General features: G+C 39.3%; 7 protein-coding genes across 10 annotated transcripts; 2 read left to right on the top strand and 5 right to left on the bottom strand.

The window, feature by feature from the left end:
• Positions 1–1,102: 1,102 nt before the first annotated feature.
• On the top strand, positions 1,103–2,464 carry LOC120005017. The gene has a single exon (XM_038854442.1). It carries the CDS (start codon positions 1,415–1,417, stop codon positions 2,384–2,386), a length of 972 nt encoding a protein of 323 aa, XP_038710370.1. The 5' UTR covers positions 1,103–1,414; the 3' UTR covers positions 2,387–2,464.
• Positions 2,465–3,525: 1,061 nt separating this feature from the next.
• LOC120005024 lies at positions 3,526–4,516 on the top strand. 2 transcript variants are annotated; one of them, XM_038854450.1, is made up of 3 exons: positions 3,526–3,997; positions 4,108–4,175; positions 4,251–4,516. In XM_038854450.1, exons 1-2 carry the CDS (start codon positions 3,550–3,552, stop codon positions 4,128–4,130), a joined length of 471 nt encoding a protein of 156 aa, XP_038710378.1. In that variant the 5' UTR covers positions 3,526–3,549; the 3' UTR covers positions 4,131–4,175; positions 4,251–4,516. The 2 variants fall into 2 exon arrangements, with proteins under 2 accessions (XP_038710378.1, XP_038710377.1); XM_038854449.1 differs by lacking the exon at positions 4,108–4,175 and having other exon boundaries at positions 3,534–3,997.
• Positions 4,344–6,265, bottom strand: LOC120005021 (transcription factor DYT1-like). The gene is made up of 4 exons (XM_038854447.1): positions 6,009–6,265; positions 5,737–5,901; positions 5,456–5,632; positions 4,344–5,250 (listed from the first exon to the last, which is right to left on the bottom strand). The coding sequence occupies exons 1-4, from the start codon at positions 6,189–6,191 to the stop codon at positions 5,140–5,142; spliced, it is 636 nt and encodes a 211-aa protein (XP_038710375.1). The 5' UTR covers positions 6,192–6,265; the 3' UTR covers positions 4,344–5,139.
• A 223-nt stretch (positions 6,266–6,488) lies between these two features.
• On the bottom strand, positions 6,489–8,488 carry LOC120005014 (BTB/POZ domain-containing protein At3g22104-like). Of its 2 annotated transcripts, none has more exons than XM_038854435.1 (3): positions 8,106–8,488; positions 6,730–7,839; positions 6,489–6,628 (listed from the first exon to the last, which is right to left on the bottom strand). In XM_038854435.1, the coding sequence occupies exons 1-3, from the start codon at positions 8,166–8,168 to the stop codon at positions 6,545–6,547; spliced, it is 1,257 nt and encodes a 418-aa protein (XP_038710363.1). In that variant the 5' UTR covers positions 8,169–8,488; the 3' UTR covers positions 6,489–6,544. The 2 variants fall into 2 exon arrangements, with proteins under 2 accessions (XP_038710363.1, XP_038710364.1); XM_038854436.1 differs by having other exon boundaries at positions 6,730–7,784.
• Positions 8,489–8,650: 162 nt separating this feature from the next.
• On the bottom strand, positions 8,651–12,423 carry LOC120005006. 2 transcript variants are annotated; one of them, XM_038854424.1, is made up of 6 exons: positions 12,179–12,423; positions 10,933–11,941; positions 10,644–10,834; positions 9,705–9,741; positions 9,553–9,623; positions 8,651–9,445 (listed from the first exon to the last, which is right to left on the bottom strand). In XM_038854424.1, the coding sequence occupies exons 1-6, from the start codon at positions 12,277–12,279 to the stop codon at positions 8,929–8,931; spliced, it is 1,926 nt and encodes a 641-aa protein (XP_038710352.1). In that variant the 5' UTR covers positions 12,280–12,423; the 3' UTR covers positions 8,651–8,928. The 2 variants fall into 2 exon arrangements, with proteins under 2 accessions (XP_038710352.1, XP_038710353.1); XM_038854425.1 differs by having other exon boundaries at positions 8,651–9,442.
• Positions 12,424–12,816: 393 nt separating this feature from the next.
• On the bottom strand, positions 12,817–15,607 carry LOC120005010 (alpha-farnesene synthase-like). The gene is made up of 7 exons (XM_038854430.1): positions 15,341–15,607; positions 14,991–15,246; positions 14,533–14,908; positions 14,232–14,450; positions 13,890–14,034; positions 13,403–13,642; positions 12,817–13,301 (listed from the first exon to the last, which is right to left on the bottom strand). The coding sequence occupies exons 1-7, from the start codon at positions 15,491–15,493 to the stop codon at positions 13,002–13,004; spliced, it is 1,689 nt and encodes a 562-aa protein (XP_038710358.1). The 5' UTR covers positions 15,494–15,607; the 3' UTR covers positions 12,817–13,001.
• Positions 15,608–15,747: 140 nt separating this feature from the next.
• Positions 15,748–17,555, bottom strand: LOC120005016 (anthocyanidin reductase ((2S)-flavan-3-ol-forming)-like). Its single transcript, XM_038854441.1, has 6 exons — positions 17,298–17,555; positions 16,954–17,120; positions 16,670–16,870; positions 16,423–16,582; positions 16,127–16,340; positions 15,748–16,022 (listed from the first exon to the last, which is right to left on the bottom strand). The coding sequence occupies exons 1-6, from the start codon at positions 17,422–17,424 to the stop codon at positions 15,881–15,883; spliced, it is 1,011 nt and encodes a 336-aa protein (XP_038710369.1). The 5' UTR covers positions 17,425–17,555; the 3' UTR covers positions 15,748–15,880.
• Between the last annotated feature and the right edge of the window lie 1,784 nt (positions 17,556–19,339).

The following is a 19,339-nucleotide window of genomic DNA, read 5'->3' as shown; positions in this document are numbered from 1 at the left end:
TCCGCTGGGCCACTGAGCTGCATCATAACTCACAAGAATCTTTCTTATTGGCACAAAACAATCCTTTAACTGAAAGCAAGGCCCATTACACATGTTGGATTGGACTGGATTCAGCCGAATGGGCCCAATGGATCTTCAAACACACCCTAAATTTTATCCACTAATTCACCTTATCCTTGACGGCCTACAACACTCTACCAGCCCAGCCCAGCCCATCAGTCCTGTAATGGACTAATTGCTACACTCTCACTTGCACCTAAAACCCTAACCACATCATTCTCTAACCTTCAACAGTTTAACCCTCTTCTCCCAACCCTTCCGCAAACTCCATTCCAGGGCCTTGGTTCGGGCTGCAGTGGATACCGATTACCCGTTGAAGAGAGGCACCCTTAGAATTAGGTTATGGGGAACTACTCGTATTGAAGGCTGAAGCTTTTATGGAGTCTCTGAGTTTCATGTGGCATTTGATTGCTAGAAACAGGAGCTCCAACTTGTGTGATGGCTAGCGTTATGCTTACTCACGTGCTGGAGAGCTTCAACATGTCCTTTCTGAGGGGTGTTTGATTGGCCAGATCGCTTTTGGACGCTACAGGTCACTTTCATAAACCCCATTGATCATTTACACTGTTATAGCTCTTATCTTTTGTGGTGGGGGCACTGATTCTGACTTGCCAACGAAAGATGTACCCCCACTCTTTCAATTGTCTTCATTGTAAGGCAAATGATGTCTGATTTTTGTCACTTTCGTTTCTAGCTTTTTAACCCTCGTGGGGTTTACTGGGCTTGATAAAGTAAACGTCTTGAATCATATGACGTTGAAATCCTTGTCCTGCCATAGGATAAGGGCTTGAGCACATGGACATGATGCTTACCTGTAAATTGAGCAGGCATTGGTTGAATGCAACAAACAGACGATTAGGTGAATTCTTTTGGTTTTTTTGGTAAGGTGGAACCACCTAGTTGTCTACTAGACAATGATAAATCCCACTAGACAATTGATTGATAAATCTCAGGTCAACCCCACAATCCCCATATATCAGTTGAGATATCGGTTGAGACTCGAAGATAACGTGGGGTGGCATTAATACACGTCGAACTGTGCAAGGGCTCATCTTGCAAATTGCGATAATGAAAACCCATGTGACTTGAATCACGACTTCCCACTTGCGTCAAGAGTCACAGCGGTCAAGTTCACCATCTCAATGAACGATCCATCTTATCTTGCGTTGTAAACAAACAACGTAGCTAATAATAGATGTCATTATTTTCTTGTTGCTAGTCAGATAAGGATTGAGTGGGGTGGAATTAAGTTCCTGAGCGAAGATGATGGAACCAACCAGATCTGCAGGAAAGTAAAGTTATTCTCCTTGGTGCGCAGACCCCAGAGTGATTGACAAAGTGAGATTGATTCATAATGGCTTACCAATACTCCAGCTACTATGATGCCAATCCTGGTGAATACAGACTAATTCCTTCGGATACCGATTACAACTCTGCTCCGGTGCAAGCTTCAGTGACTTATCCCGGTTACGGTTACAGCGCACACCAGTTTCATGGGTACGATCCATCTCTCTATTATGATTCTTACAATTCTGGTTCAACTTCATACTACAGAGCTTATGATCATTATCATCCAAGTCAATCAGTGGTTTCATACTCTGCTTACACACCCAGCGAGCCCAAGTATATTGAATACCAACTATCTCAATATGATGCTCATTACAGTTCTTCAACTCAGTTTGTTGTCTCTTACTCTGTCTCGGAGCTCAATAAGGTTGATGATGTGTATGAAGAGTATGACCCAACGCCTTATGGTGGTGGCTATGATCAAGCTTCAACCTATGGAAAACCCCTTCATGCATCTCATGAAATTTGTTATCCTGTGTCATCTATGGCGGATCCGAATGTCCTACCTTCACCTCCTGCCGAAGAAAAAGTTGAAAACTTTCCCAGTGAATCCAAACCAACCCCAACTTCAGCTCCTGTTCCAGAGCAGCAACGGCCAATAGACTCTCATAGAGAAGAAGTAGAAGAACAAGTAATTGACAGCAATTATGGAAGCGGAGATCATGGTTATGACTATTTTAAGCCAGTGAATCAAGTTCCATCTGGGTATGGTCTGGAGGCCATGGACATTTGTGAAAGTTTGTTTGGGTATTGGCCTTGCTTGGCTCGTGCTAAGAGGAATGGTGAAAGCCCACAAGTTTGTGATGAAGTAAGCAATGTCAGTCAGTGGAAAGGAACTGCAGATTATTTGTTTGGAGGTTCATATCCGTATAGTGATAGCAGAGACATGGGAGCCAGTTCTGGATCTGGATATCCAATTATTGGCTATGAAAGGCATCAGGTTAGGTATGATGAGGATTCATGGTTGTACAAATACTAATTTCTTCTGCATTCATCTGTGTTTATTCTTGAAAGGTTGAACTTCGACATTACATTTCAATAAAGCAACTTTTATCAAGATTCAAACTGTAAAGTAGAGAGTATTGATTTGATATGAGAAGAAAATGAAGATATCCCATTGAAGAAACATGAAATGGTGCAGAATTATGTTCTTTACCATGGATATAATGGAACACAATATCATGATTAGACGAATTTGTCTAGATTATGATTATGTTTGAACATAAAGGCTTAAAGCATACGATTTTCTCTTCCAAGCTTTTGAATTGCTTGATGCCAGCGTTTTAAGGCAGTCTAATTTCAACCATTTAGTCATCAAATGGACCCTATCTATATATATATATAAAATACATTAGAACTTGAAGCATTTAGCATTTATACGTAACATTGTACTAAATAGAAAATACGAATCAATTCTTTAACATAACTGTTAGGACGAGTTTTACTTATTTGGACGTCGGGAGTTCTCGAATTCGTATATGAAATTATTATATAAACACATAGCACATGTGATTTACAGATTATCACGCAGGTTCATGAATTTATCACGTGTACACTCAAAATATAGTGACAGTGGACTAAACAATATCACCAAAGAAAATACTCGCAGAACATTGTACTGTAGTTGCCGCCGCCGCCGCCGCCAAATGGAAGAACAAACCGTTGTCTTCCCTTCTGCCATTAGATTCCTTAATTTTGCCACTTCTTTCTATGTTGTGTTGTGATGCACGAAGTTACTATCCTGCCCTCAAAATCGAGACTTCCTCCCAAACAAATTTACCAGATCACCCTCCATTCTTCTTCATCTAGAGATTTGGGTACCATCACAATCTACAAAGTTGGTGCTTGTTTCTCAACAATTGATATCAATTTAGCTCCTTTTCAAGCTAACATGAGCACCAACCTTATCCTTAACGCAGGCGGTATCTAATTTGAAATGGGTGGATAGATAAAGTTAGTACTTTTCTAATATACCCTTTGAGGATCTAGGATACTATTATACAAAGTAAGGGCAGATTAGTCAATTGACATCCGCCCTGGACCCCACCCTCTACGATGATTTTAATGGGAGAGTCAAAATGCCTAGAGATCTCTCATAAATCCTACACATTCATGTTGTTCATATAATCAACAGCAGAAACAATGTTTCAGACGAGTCTGACAACCATGTCTCTCCTCTCTCTCCTCTTCCTCCTCCTTCTCCTCTTCCCTCTCTCCACCACCTCCTCCTCCTCGTCCTCTATACAGGACCTTCTTCAGAGCCAAGGACTTCCAGGTGGTCTGTTCCCAAAAAATGTGAAATCCTACAATTTGGACCAAAATGGGCGGCTGGAGGTGAATCTGGGAGAGCCCTGCTTTGCCAAGTATGACACAAGAGTGTACTTTGACAGTGTTGTGAGAGCCAATTTGAGCTATGGTGGGTTGATGGGTTTGGAGGGTTTGACCCAGGAAGAGCTGTTTCTTTGGTTGCCAGTTAAGGGAATTGTAGTGAGTGATCCATCTTCAGGGTTGATTTTGTTTGATATTGGTGTTGCTCATAAGCAGCTCTCTCTTTCTCTCTTCGAAGACCCTCCTTCTTGCAAGCCTCAAGGTACTTCCTTTTCTCAACTCTCTCTCTCTCTCTCTCTCTAATGGGTATTCAATTTTCAAAACAATTAAGTTAGTTATCTTTCCATTTCACATTTCTCCACTGAATTTCAGTCTTTCTCATCAACCAAACATAAAAAGCGGTTGGATATCCATTTCAATTTTGAATTTTCACAGAAAAGGTATCAAATTTTCTTTTGTTTTTTTTTGGAGTTGGAAAGGCTTTGAAAACAATTGGAATTGAATGTGGAATGCAGGAGTTCTGTTGGAGAAAGTTGCAGTGAAAGAGATGGGATTCCAAATGAGAGAAGGAATATAAATGCTTGCTCTTTTTTGGTTCTTTTTTTTTGGCCTTTTTTTTAAGAGTTCTGAAGAGAAAGTGTGTGGACATCTTGGAGTAAGTATTAATGTTGATAGATGATATTAGCGCTGTAAAAATGGAAATTTGGGGATAATATTTAGCAATAAAATGCTAAATTGTGGGAATTGTTTGTAGTATTTAAATGGAAATATCTTAATTAAATGATTGTGTTTAGCTTTATTTATCTTTTCCTCTTTTTTTTTTTTAGCTTTATTTCAAAGGGTAGACTGTCTTTCTTTTTAAACCAGAAATGGCAAGCTGACTGTATGTGATTTCAAATTTTCAATCAGGTGATTAAGGACTAAATAAATATCATCTTAACATAACTGGTTACTTTTCCTTTCTGAATAACAGAATTTTTGGTAAATATAAACTGAAATGGAGTTGGATCAACTCAGTAAACACAGCTTAACTACCTGCAGATTTAGGAATTTGTGGGTCCTTGTTGTAAGAAAAAGTTATAACCCAATTCATTAGTCCTTTTTCTGGCATTTTCTTTAATGAATCTTTCACAATTTAATCAATTTGCAGTCTTGCTTAATAAAGTGAAGATCTTTAGACCAAACACTGTTTGAGAGGTGCTGGCTGTTTGGAGTTTGGACTTTTACCCTTATAGAAGAAAAACAGAGAATAATCCAACTGTTATAAGTAAAAATGTGATGTATAAATATACATTCCAGAGCCTTAACCCAACAATCTTGTATCCTGAATTTCTTGTTCTTATTGTAATACTGGAATCATATGCGAATGGTGTAGATAGAAAAGCTAAAATACTAGAGAGAACTTCATAGTTGATAAGAAATTGAAAACCAGCAATACTTTCTGGAAGATTTGCTTCTAAGTCCCCCTGATAGCTCCCTGGTTCGGTGAATTGGCAGTTTATCACCATAAATACCCTGAAAACCATTTCACACAAATCATAATCAAACAATAGAGCACAAGGAGTGAGTATTAACTGTATGGTTTACAGAAACAGTTTACGTCCGGTGGATAACTGGGTGGGTTCCATGTTACCGCAACAATTAAACATGTATTTCTACTCTTTTTTTTTTGACAGAGAATACAGAGTACTAATTGTTGTAGAAAGTACAGACTAATTACCTCCACCCAGGATGTAACAAGGAATGCTCCATTAGAGGTAGAAACATTGGTTTCACTAAGATTGAATCCATAAAAAGCCATGTCTTCCAGTAATCTAGTGAACCTGCCTCTTCTCTTTTCAATTATAATCTTCACCTGGAATTTGTCTCCATCAATACCTCTAACCACAACATCTTCCTACAAGACATTAACCAGAAAAAAGAAGATAGAACCAGTTATGCCTTTTTAGGTCCAAAAAGTTGGGGGAAAGAACATAAATTATATATGTGAAAAGATTGAACCTTTATGTCAGATTGCTTCTTCTCCTCTGCAAAAACCTCCTCATCACTCTGTTTCTTGTTGTTTTCTTCTTCAATGGAAACATCCTTTTCAAAAAGCTGGTTACTGAGAACCTTGACAGTGGATTGTAGTTCTTGGATGTAAGTAATGGCATCATCAATGATCAACTAAAATCAGGGGAAAAAACCAAAAACCAGTAATTTGTGTCAACAATTTGTTAATTCTTTTGAATGAAACGAGAAATTGCAAGAAAATTGGGTTAAGGGTTGTTTACATTTGTTATGATGGGAACCTGAGATCGCAATGTCAAGAGCTTATCACTGAGCTTCCGCCTCCTACTCCTTTCAGCGAGGTAGTTCACGGTTGTGACTTTTCGCGGTGTTTGGCTCATCGTTCCCCTGTAGTTTTGTTCTTGAGTTATGTATAATTTATCCATGGCAGAGCCAATGGACTCCATTTTTGTGGGTGAAACTAGAGAGGGAAAGAGGAGCTCTGTTTCTAAACCTAAAACTAAGGCGTTGTTGTGATTGGTTATAAAGATAATCTTCACATGAGAATAACAGCTCTAGCCTACAGAGAAAGAAAGAGAGAATCTTGTGGTTTGTTAAGCCTTCCGTATAGTTTGTTAATAAGCACAGTTTTTGCTTGACATGAGAGAAGTGTGAGTTGCCCAAGTTTGGTCATCCAATATGGGCCTAACTCGGGCCGTCAAATTCAATATGGGCCTAACTCGGGTCATCAAACCCGCACATAAAGCTAGATTTGGTATTTTGGTTTCAATAAAAGAATGACATAATCATAAAAGTGCTATTAATTTTGCCTAGAATGGAAGCCGTTTTGATTAGTTGCACTACAGATGCTCATCCTTTCTGCTTCAGATAACCTGGCATGGACCTGCCATTAAAGAGTTGGAAACGAACTTCAGAGGCAAGCAGAGCTGCTTCAACATAAATCAACAATTTAGCAGAAGAAAATTAGGGTAATAGGCAGCATACCTCAAGATAAATGTCCACTGCTTGGTAAATTCTGTCATTAGAACGTCTTGCAGAATCTGGGATCGCTGAGACTAATGCAGCGAATTTGGAGGGTTTCAGAAACAAATCCGGGGCGACTTCAAAGAGGTACGAGTCCATCAAGCTTGCAACCTTCTTCAATTGACCAAAAGATATCCAACTATTTCCGTCAAAGATAAACGCCTCTACAAGCCTCAAAACCAAATTTACATCAAACATTTGTTCCTTCTCACATGGAGATGTGATGAGTAGGTGATTCACAGTGGCTTGATCCAGTCGCGAACCTATCAGACTCTCCAGCATGACTCTGTGCTGCTCGCTTATTCTCAAGCTCGAAACTAATCTATGTACCTCAAATAAGCCCTTGCAAGAAAGAGAGCTCCGGTCGAGCAAAGAGAGCAGACTGATTACAATCTCTGAGATTTTACACTTGTCAGCTGTCGCAGCGTTATAAAGTCCTGCCTTCAGATAAAAAATAAGGAACTTGTAGATCATAGCCTGGTCTAATCTCTGCGATGTCATCGTATGTATTACCTTCTCAATCAAATCAACTTTTAGAAACAAAAGATCTTCAAACCACCATGTTGTTGGAGAAGCACTGTAATAGTTTCTTCTACTGTCAGTGCTCCTTGTATCACAGGAGCAATGAAAGCTAGAATTTTCAGAGAAAGTTGTATATGGACTTGTGATGATGGGTAAACCAAGCCTTCCGACAAGGCAATCCAAGATTTTCTCGAATAAAATCGAAACATCTTGAGCTGGAAGTAAATCCTGGGAATGTTTCAAAGCAACCACAAGCTCAGACCAACTCCAGTTGCTAATTCCGTCGAGAAAATTTTCGGTTTGTTCCACTAAGTCAAAAGTTGCAGAGCAATCCTTGCCGATCTCCATGAAGTGTGCAGCAGAATGTATTAGAAAAACATTAGATGGAGTTATTGTAATGCTGCCATTGTTGTAGCAATATCTTGACATGAGCTCAAAACCATATGGACCGCCGGGAAAGTCATGGAATATTACTTTCAGCTTTCTTGTGCTGCCTGTCAATTTGGTAAATAACTTGCTGAATCTACCTGAGAAAGAAGCTAGAATTTTCTGCATGACATAGCAGAACAGAAAAATCAGTGAAAAGGCAATTCCCCAACAGGACATTTTTATAGCTCAGTATATACTGGTATTCATGAACAGCCTAGAATGCTTTGAAAAGAAGTGAAATCCCACAAATAATCGACACAATAAGAAAGCACAACGAACTGCATAGTCAACAATAATTCAAGATTGGAAAATATACTAATAAGTGACATATATAGTCTGTAACTCTAGACATGAATATGGCCAGCAGAAACAGAAGAAGGTTTTACCTTGTTAACCATGAAAGTTGCTTCGCCATTGACTTCTACCTCTAGGTCACAGCGTGCTTCCATTGTTGGAATGAACAGAACTACTGGTCTACCTCTTCTGCCCCCAACTAATCAATGGATCATATTATTTTGTTTTAACTGGTTGTTCTTCACCTAACAGCCTTTGCTTTTTTCCGGTACTTATGCCGCCAATGGATCAGTGGACTGACTCAACCATCTAGCCCTCTTAGTGGATTTTGGATCCCACCAACAATCAAGAAATTGACAAGAATGCTTATTAGGGCCCAGAAAGTGGAAAAATCGAAGGCAACTGCGATGAACATGTATAAAAATTTTTTTAAAAAAAGAGCTAATTTTATGCCCGAGCCTGCGAACTACTTCACAAAATAACAGCATGAGTTGACCCTCCAAACCCGTTTCCAAATCAAAGTTGGAATGGAAACAGAGTTTTGTCAGCTTTTAACCACTCATAGAAGATCATGACCATGACTTCTACAATGGCAGCTGTAAAGTAACACTCCTCTTATAAAAAAAAAACATCAAACTAGAAAGAAATATTTTGCAGATTATTAGGACACAACAAATCAATTGTCCTCTAAAAAAAATGAGGAACCATATAATTGTCAAGTAAAGAAACATTGTTAATAAGGAGGCCCCACTCAACGTGGACATCACAATCCCTTTGTACGGCCATAGTTTGCCTGAAAAATCAGTGCGTTGGAAGTCGGGGCCCTCTATGCTTCCCAGCTGTGGGTTCTAAATAATAGAGACGATCTTCTTACCACCAAGTTGCAAACACCTTTGTGCAAAGAAGTATTCAAACCTAGTAGCCATTGATCTTAGGTCTTGCTGTTGGGTCCATAAGTCTTGAAAAAGGCATTTGGGTATTGCCTGGGAGGCCCCTTTGACTAGAATACGGATCAGCTACATTTGGATCTGAAAATGATCTTGAAAATACTTGGGCAAGCTCCACAGCTGAAGCTGCTTTTCCATGGCGCACACCGACTGCATCAGAGGTTGATTTTGGTCCCTCAACAGGCTTTCGCCAAGTTTCTGGAGAAGGCTGCCTCTCCTGCGGCAATTGCTGCTGCTGTCGCCTCTCATTATTAGTACGGTTCTCATTACGCCAGTTCTTCCTCTGTGTAACACCTTTTTCAACATCCGCACCATAATTCTTCCTCTGCATGTCACCACCTCTTTCAACATCTGCACTGTAATCCTTCCTGTCAGATTTCTTCCCTGCTCTCAGATGATGAGTAGCATTATCAGTTCTTTCACTATGGCTTATAGAAACGGTATGCTCAGGACCCCTTTCAGTCTTGAGAATGCTATGTTTACTGCTTCACATCACAGCAAATAACATTTAGCAAAAGACGTTTGTCATTAAACACAACAAAGAAATCAAATTGTAATACACAAAAAGCAAAGGAAGCAAAAAAAGAACTACCCATCAGAATGTTGACCCAAAATATCAGGTCTGGTGATAGCCACATCATCCAACCCTCGCTCCTTGAGAACCTGAGGAGACCAGGAATAGGACATCAAGCTCCATCATCCATAACAAGGAAAAAAAAATAAATATGAAACGTAACCACTCACTTGTTCTCTTGGACGAGCACCACCAAACAAGGCCCTCCTGCATCATTTAAAGATAACATAAGCAAATCTAGTTTTCTTGAGAGGGTCACCTCAGTAGGTATGGTTCGATACATATATAACCTTTCCATTATGTTTCAAATGAATGCCACTATGAAATCAAATAACAGGAGAAAACACATTCTACTGAAGGTTAAGATATTAAACACATTTTACTCCCACCATAAATATCATAATCTCATTTCTAATCCCATCTTCCCTCATATGACCACAAATCCAACGAAACATTCACATTCCTAGTACTACATACACTAAAGGCTAAATGCTCTAAAAAAATTTAATTACTCGAAAAACCTAATTGAATAGCTAATGACTTATTAAAGACAGGCTTTAAATCTACTTCTGTTTGTTTTTGACACACAATGACGTTGCCCTCTCAACTATTTGTTCCCAAGCCACTCAAATATCTCATAGTCTAGTTTTTAGAACATATAAAATAATTTTAATGGACTTGATTGTAATAGATTCATTATAGGAGCAATTATTGGTCATGTTCTTGTTTTATTGCAGATCTCCCTCTAATATACCCAGCATACAAGCAAATAAAAAAAAATACAATACACAAGTCCTTTTCCATTTGACCTAGATACCAAAGATGGGTCACAAGTCACAACCATAATCCTATGCTGCCTTTTTCGGCAAAGGTAATGAAGAAATCTACGATCATTAGTTCATTACCATACTTAGTAGCTAGAATTATTCGCTAAGTTACAACGCCAAGAGTGGGTTTCCAGTCAACGATATATTTACACCCCACGAGTAGAGACATAATGAAATCTCTAAGAGTGTGTATCTACATCCACAATTTTCCAAACTGAAAAAATTTCTTTGGAACTCAAAAACTGGGATATGGATGACAAGTCTCAAATCATATTTACTGACCTTTCCCGTTCATCACTCCCTTCTCCTTGTTGAGGCTGTGATCGTGGCCTTAGATTTAATTTTGGGCGTTCTGCTGCTTGCTTTACACCCACTGAGACGGCTAAACCAGGTTTTACAGGATTTTTGATTCCGTGAAATATGTTAGCAGTTTCAGTGTGACCTTGAGCAGGACTGATAGGCTGTTGGTAACCCTTTATTCAATCATCAAAAAAAATGTGTTCGGTTAATGAATTAAACCAGATAATAATAAAAATTGTTAACAAGTCTCATAGAGTACAAATGTGGATACCTGCTTTTGATCAACAGCAGGAGGTCCGCCACTCTCCAATGGCTTCGTTCTTGGAAGCAACTTCAGTATAGGACGTTGCAAAACTTCAGAAGGCACCGGAGATTGCACATCAGAGGCACCATATTTGCTATTGTTACATGGTGGATGAGAACCATCAGCATAACCTAATGATTTCTTGACTTGTACTTCTGAAGCCAATGGAGACCTGACCCTTTCATGATCCAGAAAGTCCTTTCTAGCAACCTGGACCTCATGATCAGTACTCAGGCCCCACTCCATTTGCCTTGCAAACATCGCATCAGCATACTCTGATCCTCCAACCACATCCACCCTATTGTACATATTATCATCATAACCCTTGGAGAGTAAGCCACTATCTGTCTCCAAATGCTCAACTGTATCAATCTCCACCGGACAAGGAATAGTATTTTTCGACTGCCATCTTCCTGATGAGACTTTCTCAAGCGCACTGGCATGCGCCAACTTCTGAGCAGCACTCTGCCCAGTCCAGGTTGATTGCAGTGAATCAGGAACACCCATGGCCTCCTTCCTCGCCGCCCAAACATTTTGATGAGGCCCACCGACGCTCTGCCCAATATTAGCCCCCACATTCTGTTGATTCATCCCCACATGCGCAGCCTCAGTAACTCTAACAGAGTAAGAACTCACTGCTCCACCCTGCACAACCGGACCCATCCCCTGCCAAGGAGTAACACCACTGGTTGGCGCAGGTTCTGGTCTCAGCTCTGTACGAGTCTGTGGGACACGAAAGCTGTCATCACTAACTGTTCTCCTGGGGGCCGAACCTCCATCCAAGGGTTTACGTTCATCTTCATCAAAATTACGACCAATCTGCGCTGTATGAGTAAGAAACGGGGATTTATCATCGAAATGCCTCGTAGCTGGAGATGAGTGAGGCCGGGCACGATGATCAGGCCGGCCCATCCCCATCGAGTTCCCCCAAGATCCTGATCGGTCATAACCGGAACGATCCACAGGCCTAATAGTTCTAAAGAAAAGCAAAGATTTACGAATTAGGGTCTTACAATTAGTAGATCTAGTCCATTCCATTAATCAAAAATCAAAGAAGCAAACCACTAGGTTTTGTGCGTGAATTGACACAAAACAAAATTAATGGAGGGCACAGATCAAGTCTCCATAAAATCAACAAACCCTCAACCATGATAAAAAAAATTGATTTGAGTTAAATTCAAACAAGAGGGATGGAGGGTAAACTGATACTTACACACCAGGAGCAGACGGAAGTGGCAGATCAGATGGGATGGAACCGCCATGGAAGTCCTTGAGGGTCATAGTGTTGCCCGTGAAAGCCTTCTTCTTCGACATGATTCTCTCTCCTCTTCTCTCTGTCTAGCTCGAGTGCGAGGGAGAGAAAGCGGAGAAGAGGAAGCACCACCTACTTCCGTCAAGACGAGAACTAAAGACGGCGCTTAGATTGGAGAATTCACGGTGGGATTGCCTCTTAACTCACTGAAGGCAATCACTGGGTTCTTGCCCCTGGTCCGCTTGGCCCAATATATCGACGCCACGTGTTATTTTTCATTAGATTTTCGGTGCATCTTTTTTTTTTTTACCTCATAGGTATACATTTGGATATAATTATAGAAGGTGAGCAAAGAAATGTAACTGTCATTTTATTTTTGGACATGTATTAGTCCTTTGGTTATCAATTCTAATTTGCCATATGAGTGTTGTTCCTAAAGGGAATTGAACCCAAAAGTTTTCCAATTACAACACGACATGTAAATTAGGTCAAACTTTAGCGTGTAGCCACAAAGATATTATTTCTAACGGAAATCAAACTCAAGACTTCTAGATTCCATGTGATTTGATTTTAGAGAAATTTCCAAATTAGGTTATCACCGGAGTGATTAAATATAGATATCAATGGGAACAAGCTTAACTAGACATTCTGAAAAGTTGGCAAATCTCCTTTTGTAAATCTACCACAAACAGTGTACTCAAAAGGTTAACCTCCATCAAATTAAACCAAAACAGATCATCATTTTCATCTATACTAAGAAATTTAACGAACAAGACTTCATAGTTCATACTAGTGAAAAAGGTTCAACTAGCACAGAAGCTATCTGTCTTCTCGTCTCGCCGTCTTGAACACCGAATCCATCTCCATGAAGATAAAGGTTGTGCACCATGCGAGCAACATTCATAATGATGTTTGTGCATGGCTGCAACTCTAATGCTGATTGTCCAAAACACTCTGCATTCATTTTCTTCATTGTCTCGTTTATCAAGCCTTTAATGTGTTCCCTAGCAATCGCCTCCGGGACATTGTTTTCTCTCCTGTAATACAAAATCGAGGACGGAGCGTCGCCCCTCTGTAGTTCCGCCTGTTAATCAAGAAATTATGAACAAATTGTGTCTAAACACAATCAGAAAGAAAACATCAATACGAGTCATTGAGAACCTTTTGTTTTAGAGTACTACTCACCGCTGAAGTTCCGAGATCATTGCAGAGTCGGATTACGATGGACAAATTATATACAAGGTCTTCGTTGGTTTCCAGAATTTCCTTTGTGGCTTCATGTAGAGTGGAGAAAAGTAGATGAACAGTTATCAAACTGCCTGATGAGGTGATCCAGGCATTATTCATGTACTCTTTCAAGCTAGGCATATGTCCTGTTTTGTGCCACTTTGCTTCCACAAATAGTGCTTTACAGAAATCTGCCCACTAAATAACAAAAAACAGAAAATTAATAGTTGATTTGTAACAACCCGTTCCTTTGCACTAAATAATACTTTGTCCCACCTAGCATCAGCCCATATTAATTTCAACGGAGAAAAAACGCTTGTTATTAGTTTGGAAGTTTGGCCTACCCTCAAGCTTGACATGACCCAACCCACTCAAGCCGGGTGCTACACGATCCGTTGTTGGGAATAAATTAAATGACAAAATATTAATTGGGAAGATTAAGTACCACTTTCTTTAAGTGAGGTAGCACTTGGTGGCTCCAATTGTTCTCTGTTTGCATTTCTCTTGCAACTTCATTAGTGATACCAATGAGTGCTTGGAAACACAACTTCATACATTCTGGAAGCTGTTGAATTTTGCTTGAATTCCACCTGTTCTAAAAACATTTCACAGTTAGCATTTAATTACTCTTGAAAAAGTCTATGTCAGCTTTATTAATTTCTAGAATTGTCAAGCCTCTTTAGAAGAAAAGCAAGATCTATTCTAAGTCAATTGTATATATAAATGCAAGACCTATTCCAAGTCAATGAATTGGGCTTCCTCTTTAGAAGAAACCAATCCTAATTACCTATCAACGGCAATGGTGAAATGATGCAATTCTTCGAGTGAACCATAAACGTCGTAAACATCATCGATGATCGCGATCATGATTAGTACTTTAGTAAGCCATTTCCTAAGATTGTTGTAATGAGGCTCATAAGCAAATGCTGCAGTGCACATGAAGCATTCGACCAGTCGGTTTCTGGCAAAGCTCAAGTTCTCAATCAGACCCAGATTTTTCCACCATCTCTCACAACAACAACAAAAACTAAGTCACTTCTTTGTTATATATTTTACAATGAATCACAAAAAAATCTATTAAAATTTACCCAGAGAGCTCTCTCAAGTCTTTTTGGAGGGTGTTCTGGACCACATTGAAGTTCAATTTTGCCAATTCAAGTAAACTGTCCTTTTCTATCTGGTGATCATGTCCATCAATGTACCATTTGACATCAAACCACTGCACCCTCCAGTGATATGGAAGCTCCAAAGTATGTACAATTTGCTTGTTAATGCTACTTTCTGTCCTACAACTTCTGGTTTCAAGGATTCCGGTAGAGAAAGCCTTAGCCTCATCAAGTATGTTATCAGCTTCCAGTGCTAGATGTGAGGCCTCAAATAGCTCAATTATTCCTTTTGTATCATCATCACAGCTTATTTTACCCCCAAAAGCACCCTCTTCATCCACAAATACACTAAATACATCTGTAGATATAGACATGTTTCAGATTAATTAGCCATATTGAACTACAATCCAAACAACATAAAAAGATTAGACTATTTGTACCTTGAAAAACTTCATAACCATTCTGCCTGAGGACCTTGAAGCGCAGTGCAGTAGCGTAGAGATCAGCTTCGGTGCTTTGATTTTTTGATGCTATGTTGTCAAGGGCTTCCTTTATTTCCTCTCTGAAGTGGTTGGCTAAACCAAGCTTTTTTATGCTGTCAATAAGCTCTAACTTAGACAATAAGTCATCTGCATCAATAAACAATCTCTTAACATGCTCTTTTAGCTCCCCAAACTGGCTTCTGTACTGCTCTTCCTGCAAAAACAGAACATACATTCCCAAGTTTAGACAATGGTGGATTGACTAACCATATATGTTAACCCCCCAGCTGCGTAAAATTAATCTCTACATCGTAATTGTTGGAAAGAGATTGCAGGAATTCATGGCTCCAGATGTTGGGCCTATAATTCGCGCTACGCCTTTGTTGGAAGGGGTCAGAGGCTTTAGACTTCAACTTGCATTGTAAAAGTTGCTGTGCAGCCATGATAATTGCATAGAGCATTGTTTTAATTTGAATATATATAGAGGGTAATATGAGAGAAGTTGTAATCTGATCAACTATTTGACTTTGAAGGAGCTTGAGATGCCTTACTCACAGGGAAACACTTATGGTGACTCAATTATTATGGTCTATTCAATTTAATCGCCTGTTTCAATTGATCAATTTCGATCAGCCACCACCGGAAAGTGCTTATGTGGCATTTGACTTCTGATTAAAAAGTTTCTTCCTTTTGTTTTTCAGTTTCAGTATACCAGTTTATAGGGGAAGAGGACTAAGTCCAGAAACTTTTAACATTGAAGTTATTATAGATAACAAGCAATGCTTAGAAATAAAGCATTCCATGTGGCCAAGCTACAAGTTTCTTGGTACTTGGAGGTTTCATCTCCCTTACTTCAGCAGTCCCTTAGCTTTCAAGTACTCCACAGTTTGGTCATAAATCTCCTCTATCCCATACTTGAAACTGAAACCTTCATTAACGAGTTTATCCGAAGAGAGCGCTAGCTTGGCATTGGAAGGGAAGTCCCCAAAACTGCAAGCATGGCATGAACAATGATCCAAAAATGTAATTAGTCAATCTGTTCATCAAATGTGACTGCAGTTTGAGTGATATGAAGGCTGAGCGTAGTGTCTTACTCTGTTGGGACTTTGTACTGAGGGTATCTTTTGTTCAGGAACTTAGCAAGCTCGGGAACACTGGTATTAACAGCACAGCATATGTATCGACCAGAAGCCGATTCCTTCTCAGCCAAAAATACATGGGCGCGGACAACGTCCTCCACATGTGTTATTGAAATTGACCCAGACAGCATTTGCATGCCTTTCATAGCATTTATGAGGAATTCATTTCCTGCAAAGAATCAAACTTTGCATTTAACAATGTTATGCACTAGTTACTTCGGCACAGATTACAACAGCAGATGCTATCAAACCAGTGATTAAAGCTGTGGCGAGGCCAACACTGCTGGGAACATCTGTGGTAAGAGAAGGACCAGCCATGAGAGTAGGGATCACAGTAATGAGATCAATGTTTTTTTCTTGAGCAAACTTCCAGGCTGCCTTCTCAGCCAATGTCTTGGAGAGAGGATAACCCTGCAAATCTTAGTGTTTAGATCCCAAGACAGCTTAAATATTGACAGTTTATGTTGTCTGAACTTTCAATAGTAACAAAATTAATACCCAAGTAGGTGGCTTATCAGAACTCAAGAATTCAGTATCAGTCCAGTTCTTCTCATCAACAACCAAGCCTGTAACATCAAGCTTGTTGATGGTAACAGCAGCAGCAGAGGATGTCAAGATGACCCTTTTAACTGTTTTGGCTTTAGCACAAGCTGTCAAGACATTTTCTACTCCTTGGATTGCTGGCTTAATCATATCATTCTACATTTTAAAAAGGGTATTAGAAAAATTAGAACTTTTTCATCTTTCTTGTAACAATGAATACAAGCCATACTAATTTGTACCTCAGGATCTTCAGAAGCAAAGTTGACTGGGGTCGCGACATGGAAAACAAGATCACAACCAGATATTGGGGCATCAAAGCTTTTCGCATCAGTTAAATCTGCTTCGAATATCTTTACTTCTCCCAATTCTTTCAGTGCGGTTAGGGGAGCGATTTTCTTCTGATTGTCTGTGCACAAATGTGGGTGTAAATGCTAAATATATACAAAAAGAACAGGGGTAAAAGTAAAACAGACTATATTTCAACGAAGACATTTCGATCTCTCTCCTAGCATTGACAATAACAGACAAATTGAGGATGATAAGAGAAGAAAATAAGAGATGGAGAAGAGAAGGTGTCACTGACTTGGGTCTCTGACGGTTGTGTTGACAGCATAGCCTTTCTGAAGCAACATCTTCACCATCAGCGATGCCACAAACCCAGTCCCGCCTACGACGCATGCTGTCTTTCCTCCGGTGACTTCGCTTGCCATGCTGTGATGACGACAAGGTCGATTGGATCAAATAATCAGAAAAACACAACACACAGAGAGATTTGTAAGGGTTAGTTGGAGAGTAATGTGTTAATATAGACGTTTGGAATGGAGGAGAAGGAGAAGGAGAAGGTGGGCACGCGACCTCTGTTTCACCAACGATTCAAACCTCGGTTCTTTCTTTAGTACCCAGTTTATGAAATGAAATCGTATGATTGTTGGTAGAGGGTATCAGCTGGAATCACTATACAATCAACATCCCCTTTCTTTCTTGACGCTGACAGAGAAAGTAAATAATTTACCCTAGTAAACTATGATCTTTTGGCTGCTCAATTATTTTGACAAATAGTAAAGTATCAAAGTAGAAAATTGAAACCCACCTAATTCTTCATTCGACAACTAATTGGTAAAATTCGGACCAAGTGGAAGACTCTGCAACCTCATAGATCAGTTGAGACTCGAGGCAAGACCCAATATAGAAAGATAATGTAGGGTAATATTCATACACTATGGACTGAGTAATGTTCCATCTGATAAATTACGATAATGAAAACACCCACGTGTATCATCTCAGTCAATCACATGTTGTTAGAAGGATTCATCTCGATGAACCCTGAAATTGTTTTCAAGCCAATAACTTTAAGAACCAATCATAGTACCACCCAAATAAATCCTTGTAAGTCTTGTTATCTTACTTTGTGAAATTAAGCTTTGATTTGTCATATGTGAAACAATATTCATTCAAGAAATTGTGAAAATTTAGTAAAAGTATTAAGAATCCATAAATTATATCATAAAATTTAGTAAAAAACTAAAAACAGTCATTTATGACGTTTTACTCCAACGTTACCCTAGTATTGGGCATCATCCAGTGATTCATACATGAGCCCAATCAAGATATTGGGCCTACCCCATAAAAAGTGGAAAAAAATATATGAGTAAATTCTGGGCCTGCTTGCATATCTATGACCGACCGATACGGACGGAGTTGGGTTTGATTGTCTTATCAAAAGGAGTAGCTCACAACCTACGAAGAGACACGTGACCGTCTTGTTGTTAGGTGACTGAAATCCAGTTTGTCACCAAGGGCCTGCCCGTTTAGGGTGTTGGGAGGCGTTGGGTTGAGAGGTGTTGGGGAATGTTGGGTTGGGAGGTGTTGGAAAGTGTTTGCACCAACGGTCCCCAACGTCTCAAACAGTCGAGGGTTGAGAGGTGTTCGGGACGAACCCAACCCTCCCCAATACCTCCCAACATCCCAAACGGACAAGCCCCAAAAATTCAGGATTTTGCTCCAACAAAATCGAAATATAAATAAAATAAAAAAATCGATATTTTGGAGTAAAATAAAAGTTAGGATGAATCAATAATTTGAGTGGTATTACATGCAATTAATTTGATATTATTACATTAATACATATGCATTAGGATTTAAGTGAATTGTTAGGCTTTAAATATCTCACACGAAATCTTATTGGCTCAACTATCAACTAGGATACTAGTTGTTGCGTTCCTATTAGTATGGGTATTTGTTTTTGGGATAAGTATTAGTATGCATTTATGAAGATTATAGAAAGGATAATGTTTGAGACTTCAAAATTTGATCCCCAAAAGACCCTCATTTAATATACAGTGTTGGATGTGAAGTGAATCCTACAATGTTTTTAATCAATGGTTATTTTAATGTTACATAGATTTGAAAGACTTTTGAGAGTCAAATTTTTTAGTCTCTAACACTATCCTTATAGAAAGTAGTGATTCAATTGTTATGTATACAGCTTAATCAGTTTACCAATCAATCTGCTCTACCTTCCTTGCTCCCTATGAAAGGAATCAGAATTTACAAAAGTAGAGAAGGGCAAAAGAGAAGAATAAAGAAAAAAATGTGAGGACAAAAGAAGCCTTTTTTTAACCTGGA

This window comes from Tripterygium wilfordii, chromosome 9 (assembly GCF_013401445.1).
Source record: "Tripterygium wilfordii isolate XIE 37 chromosome 9, ASM1340144v1, whole genome shotgun sequence".
In the NCBI taxonomy this organism is placed as follows: Eukaryota; Viridiplantae; Streptophyta; class Magnoliopsida; order Celastrales; family Celastraceae; genus Tripterygium; species Tripterygium wilfordii.
This window is presented reverse-complemented; position numbering and strand designations above follow the sequence as displayed.